The 6,915-nt window shown below is 35.6% G+C and overlaps 1 protein-coding gene across 1 annotated transcript; it reads right to left on the bottom strand.

The window, feature by feature from the left end:
• Window positions 1–2,090: 2,090 nt before the first annotated feature.
• LOC137648320 (uncharacterized) lies at window positions 2,091–3,476 on the bottom strand. Its single transcript, XM_068381246.1, has one exon. It carries the CDS (start codon window positions 3,474–3,476, stop codon window positions 2,091–2,093), a length of 1,386 nt encoding a protein of 461 aa, XP_068237347.1.
• Window positions 3,477–6,915: the final 3,439 nt, after the last annotated feature.

The following is a 6,915-nucleotide window of genomic DNA, read 5'->3' as shown; positions in this document are numbered from 1 at the left end:
CTCATAAATGTCTTTGTCTTATTCTTAAACAGGAAGCGAATTTCTATTCTTTCATGACATCCCTTTTTATAGCCCCATTATATCTTCTGTGATTGGTGACACTTATAATCCACATACATGTTAAGAATGTGTCAAACATTCAGGCGCTAAAATGTTCTTGATCTATCGGCACCTCTGTGTGATCATTTTCCCCCTGGAGGTTTGTTGACTTCACCATTGAGGATGATATGGTTGTAAAGATTTCATTATTAGATTCATTTACTTCCTCAAAGTACAAATATCCCTTCTACATTTACTTCCCTAAAGTACAATAATCCTTTTTATATATACTTCCTTAAAGAATAATTATCCTTTCTACATTTACTTCCTGAAAGTACAATTACCCTTTCTACATTTACTTCCTTAAAGTACAATTATCCTTTCTACATATACTTCCTTAAAGAATAATTATCCTTTCTACATTTACTTCCTTAAAGTACAATTATCCTTTCTTCATTTACTTCCTTATCGTACAATTATCCTCTTTACCTTTTTTTCCTTAAAGTACAATTATCATTTCTATATATACTTCCTTAAAGTACGATTATCCTTTCTACATTTACTTCCTTAAAGTACAATTATCCTTTCTTCATTTACTTCATTAAAGTAAAATTATCTTTTCTACATTTACTTCCCAAAAGTATAACTATCCTTTCTACATTTACTTCCTTAAAGTACAATTATCCTTTTTACATTTACTTCCTTAAAGTACAATTATCCTTTCTACATTTACTTCCTTAAAGTACAATTATCCTTTTTACATTTACTTCCTTAAAGTACAATTATCCTTTTTACATTTACTTCCTTAAAGTACAATTATCCTTTTTACATTTTCTTCCTTAAAGTACAATTATCCTTTCTACGTTTACTTCCCTCAAAGTAGAATTATTCTTTCTACAGTTACTTTCCTTAAAGTACAATAATCCTTTCTACAGTTACTTTCCTTAAAGTACAATTATCCTTTCTACAGTTACTTTCCTTAAAGTACAATTATCCTTTCTACGGTTACTTTCCTTTAAGTACAATTATCCCTTCCACAGTTACTTTCTTTAAAGTACAATTATCCTTTCTACAGTTACTTTCTTTAAAGTACAATTATCCTTTCTACAGTTACTTTCTTTAAAGTACAATTATCCTTGCTTCACATGAATATCATAATCTAACCTGGAAAATTTAGTTTCAGAGTTATTTACAACATACATTGTAAGCTGAAAGATTGTGTTAAACCATTTTATCTTTCAACTGTTCGTAGAAAAGCTAATAATAGGAACCTATTGCTTGAAATTGGTCGAGGAAAATATGGCTATACTTTTTAAATAAATTATCACGAAAAAAAAGTTATAGTTTTGTAATACTTTTGATCTTGATGCATTAGTGAGATAAAATGGCCTTATCAGTGCTACATAGTGGCAGTGGAACGTAAGAAAAATATTAGAAAAGTAAAATTCTTGTTGAGAACTTGCTTATCAATGCATGCATTAGATATTCAGTTTGGTATGCTTTTAGATTAGAATTGTTTATAACTTATTGATACTTTGTTCAGAGGAAAAAAAATAGAGAAAATGGTGGGTGAAATTAGTGATAAAATAGAGACGAAATAAATTATTTATTTCCTTATGTAAGATCTACTAGAAAACTTTCAGTTACCTGAACAAATAGGTTATAAGTATTTATGCTCCCCAGTTTATATCCTATAACATTTAGTCATTCAATTCGTTTATGTGAATAAATTAAGTTTAATTCATCATGCCAGAAGTGATGCTACAACAATAGATAAGGGATAAGTTAAAGTAATTTGAAATTAAATACTTTATTATAATATAAAATTTATACAAATAACCAAATCAAAATTAAAGTCATCAACAAATTAATTTCCTTTTAAATCCCAAGATTTACTTGTTCCTTAAAAATAAAAGCCTTTAACTAAGTGCGTGAGAAAATTAATCCTTTCTAAAAAAATAACCGATGTCATTTGACTTCAGAATCATATATCTAGTGAAACTTAACAGAAAAAACATATCCTTGATAATTCTTCCTATTCTATCCCATGATTATTCAGTCCACTCCTCTTTTCCAGCGGGTTCTGTTTGCTGATGCAAATGCAGACCCTTTCCCAGCTTTTCAGCAGTTCTCTGCTTCCAGTTTTTCTGAGTGTCGTCCAAATTTTGGACATCTTCACTCTCTTCTGTTTCTTCATCTGCTTCACTTTCCGACAGATTTGCCTGTTCTTGTGAGGGGTTCTCCTTGGCGAATTCCTCTTGAAGATTCTTGTCCAATTTGGGAGTTACTATCTTGCGATGCAGCCCATCACCCTGCAGTTCCACTTCCTTGGTAGTCCTTTTGTGGCCTTTATTCCTAAGATGTCTTATTTCTGCTCTAAGGTCATCAATCTTCCACTTCTGACGGCTTATCTTATTATTCTTCTCTTCTATTACACCTTCTAGCTTCGCGTTTTCATTTAATTTGTCAATCTTCATCTTATTAAGAATCTCATTTTCCATTTTAAGCTGTATGATTTGTTCTCTCAGGTGATTTATCTCTCCAGTGCAGCCTAATTCGTACTGCTTCTCAAGATCTTGATTTTCTTTCATTAGTTCGTCCACACGATCTTTCAGGTTCCTGATTTCTTTTTTTGCATTGCTCTCCTGTCTGTTCTTTTCTTCCTTCAACTCATGAACTTGCCTTTCCTTATCCTTAAGCTGTTTTTGCAGAAGGGCAATCTGGATGCCCAGTTCGTTGTTAGTCTTCTCCATCAGTTGTACTTTTTCGTTCAAGTTTTCTATATGACCGTTCATTTCTGCTGTCTCTACACTCTTCTTCTCCAGATTCACCTTCAGCTCTGCAATCTGCTTCTCGTGCTCCTTTAGCTTTTCGATGAGGCCATCTTTTTCTTCGATGCATTTTTCAGCAACGCTCCTCATTCTGCTTTCATCTTTATTCAGTTCAGAAACTTCTCTTTCCTTATTAAACAGCTGTGCTTTCAGATCGGCAATCTGGATGACTAATTCTCCATTAGTGTGTTCAATCCGGTGCACCTTTTCCTTCAAGATGTTTTCTTGACCAACCAGGGCTGCTCTCTGTAGACTACGTTCCCTCAGTTCGATTTTCAACTCCTCAATCTGTTTCCCGTAGTCATCCAACTGCTGAGCCTGACGACGATCTTGTTCTTCAATGTTTGTTTCAACAGCGTTCTTCAAAGTTTTGAGTTCTTCTCTCATCTTCCCAATTTCAATTTGAACACCTGTTATCGGTGTTTGAATCTCCGCTGCTTGCATGAAGGGGACATTGGGCATCTGGATTGCTTCTGTCTTTTCTCTCAGCATATCCACTTTATGGTTCAAGGCCGCTATTTCCAACCTCTCTCTATCTTCAAGTTTCCTCAATAACTCCTCGAAATGATGCTCATTGTCTTCTTTCTCCTTGCTGAAGCGAGCCATTTCTTCATGCTTTTCCAGTTGATTCTTCAAATCCCGAATCTACTGGATGAGGGCAGCATTTTCTGTTGTCAGAGTTATGATGTTCTCATGAAGTTTGATGTTTTCCTCAATGTGTTTCTGGAGCAGTCGTCTGAATTCAGGAGGCTGGAGAGATTGCTTGATCGGGAACTGGTTGCATGATTTTTGCACTTGCATTTCCTGAAGCTGCTTTTGCAAAGCAGCATTTTCTTCTGCCAGATTTTCCGATTTCTTCTTCAAAGAAACTATGCCATCAACAACGAATCTCCGCCTGAAGTCTCCCAGCAACTGCGGGGAAGGAAATTCCTTCTGCCACGTCTGGTTCAGAAACCTCCACAGATTATCCAGGAATTGTTGATGCTCCCGTAATCCTGCCATTCTTCAATAGTTTCAACTGTTTCTTAGCTGCTTTGGTGAGCGTCTAAAAATTTCTTTCGTCTTGAAAGGAATTATGTTAGCTGTTCTCCAAAGCCTTATATACGATTTCATTCTGAAATTACGTCGTGAAAATTAGTAGAAATATCCGCTAAGGAATTTAAATCGCCGAAATTTGAAGATTTTTTTTATTAATCGAAAATTATATTGAATTATGAAAAAAAGATTTTTCGTTAGTATTTCGGTCTTTGCTAGATCGAAATAATCCGAAGGCCCATACCATTCCATCTAAAATCCTTTTACCTTTAATAACACTTCTGATTGGGTAGAGGTCATCCTTCTGCAAGACCATATGGCTTGGCAAGGAAAAAAGTGGGTGGGTCCGTACAAAATAACCGGGAAGGGTTTCACCGGGCGTCACAGGTCTCTTCCCAGAAATAGATTTTTCCTTCGTCAAAATCCCTTTTCTGGGGCGACCTGTGACGGCCGGTGAAAATGTACCAGAGAATGCCTTCCAAGCCCAATACAATAATAACATAATAAGGAGAATACAAACACCATGTAAGCCAATAATATATTACTGTAAGTAAACATAAAATTACAAACTAGCCAAAGGACATAGGGGACGTAAGGCTAAAATAATTATGAAGACAAGGAATCATCCAAGTGTCCAGTCGCAAAAGGTATCAATCTTACATGTCAGTAAAGTGTTATTAGAATTAATGGCTTATAGGAGCCACTTCTAGTTATTCTGGGAAATACATTTATGTTGAGCTGGTTCCTCTCACTACAAAATATTATTTGGAAACAAAGTTTCCAAACAGTTTTTGACATACACTTTTCTATTAGTTTGCAAACGCTTTCCAGACAGTTTCTTGATAAACACATTTACTTAAAGTTTGCTGACAGTTTTTTGGCAAACACTTTCCTAATAGTTTGCAAACGCTTTCCTGACAGGTTCTTGACAAACACTTTACGAACAGTTTGCAGATAGATTCTTGACAAACACTTTCCTGACAGGTTCTTGACAAACACTTTACGAACAGTTTGCAGACAAATTCTTGACAAATACTTTCCTTACAGTTCACAAACACTTTACTTACCGTTTACAAAAAGTTTACAGACAGTTTTTTTTTCTTGGCAGACAATTTGCAAACGGCTTCAAGACAGTTTCTTGACAAATAGGTTGCAGATAGTTTTGTGCCATACACTTCCAAACAGTCTCTTGGTAAACATTTTCCATATAGTTTCTTGGTAAACACTTTCCAGATCGTTTCTTTATAAACTCTTTCTAGATAGTTTCTTGGCAAATATTTTCCAGTCAGTTTCTTGGTAAACACTTTCCAGACAGTTTCTTGGTAAACTCTTTCCAGACAGTTTCTTGGTAAACACTTTCCAGATAGTTTCTTGGCAAACAGTTTCTTGGTAAACAATTTGAAACTGATTGTGTCAAATACTTTTCAAACAGATTTTTGGTAAAAACTTTCCACATAGGTCGAACTTCCCAGATTATTAAGACCCTTTACAACATTCTCGAACTTCCCATATTATTAAGACCTTTTACAACATTCTCCAACTTCCCAGATTATTAAGACCCTTCAAAATATTCTCGAACTTCCCAGATTATTAAGACCCTTCACATCATTCTCGAACTTGCCAGATTATTAAGACCCTTTACAATATTCTCAAACTTCTCCTATATTGAGACCCTTTAGAACACTCGAACTTCCCGTATATCATGACTCTTTACAACACTCTCGAACTTGCCATATATTAGGACCCTTTACAACACACTCGAACTTGCCCTATATTAAGACCCTTTACAACACACTCAAACTTGCCATATATTAGGATCCTTTACAACACACTCGAACTTGCCATATATTAGGACCCTTTACAACACCCTCGAACTTCCCATATATTAGGACCCTTTACAACACACTCGAACTTGCCATATATTAGGACACTTTACAACACACTCGAACTTGCCATATATTAGGACCCTTTACAACACTCTTGAACTTCCCATATATTAAGACCCTTTACAACACACTCGAACTTGCCATATATTAGGAACCTTTACAACACACTCGAACTTGCCATATATTAGGACCCTTTACAACCGTCTAGAATTTCCCATATATTAAGACCCTTTACAACACTCTCGAACTTGCCATATATTAGGACCCTTTAAAACACTCTCGAACTTCCCATACATTAGGACCCTTTACAACTCTCTCGAACTTCCCATATATTAGAACCCTTTACAACACTCTCGAACTTCCCATATATTAGGACCCTTTACAACACTCTCGAACTTCCCATACATTAGGAACCTTTACAACAGTCTAGAATTTCCCATATATTAGGACCCTTTACAACACTCTCGAACTTCCCATATATTAGGACCCTTTATAACACTCTCGAACTTCCCATATATTAGGACCCTTTACAACACTCTCGAACTTCCCATACATTAGGAACCTTTACAACAGTCTAGAATTTCCCATATATTAGGACCCTTTACAACACTCTCGAACTTCCCATATATTAGGACCCTTTACAACACTCTCGAACTTCCCATACATTAGGAACCTTTACAACAGTCTAGAATTTCCCATATATTAGGACCCTTTACAACACTCTCGAACTTCCCATATATTAGGACCCTTTACAACACTCTCGAACTTCCCATACATTAGGAACCTTTACAACACTCTCGAACTTCCCATATATTAGGACCCTTTATAACACTCTCGAACTTCCCATATATTAGGACCCTTTACAACACTCTCGAACTTCCCATACATTAGGAACCTTTACAACAGTCTAGAATTTCCCATATATTAGGACCCTTTACAACACTCTCGAACTTCCCATATATTAGGACCCTTTACAACACTCTCGAACTTCCCACGCATTAGGAACCTTTACAACAGTCTAGAATTTCCCATATATTAGGACCCTTTACAACACTCTCGAACTTCCCATATATTAGGACCCTTTACAACACTCTCGAACTTCCCATACATTAGGAACCTTTACA

Source organism: Palaemon carinicauda, chromosome 10 (genome assembly GCF_036898095.1).
Source record: "Palaemon carinicauda isolate YSFRI2023 chromosome 10, ASM3689809v2, whole genome shotgun sequence".
Lineage (NCBI taxonomy): Eukaryota > Metazoa > Arthropoda > Malacostraca > Decapoda > Palaemonidae > Palaemon > Palaemon carinicauda.
Note: the sequence above shows the minus strand (reverse complement) of the source record. Positions and strands in the feature narration are given on the sequence as shown.

Coding starts and splice junctions, on each gene's coding strand:
- LOC137648320 (XM_068381246.1), bottom strand. CDS start 3,476: ATGGCTCGCTTCAGCAAGGAGAAAGAAGACAATGAGCATCATTTCGAG.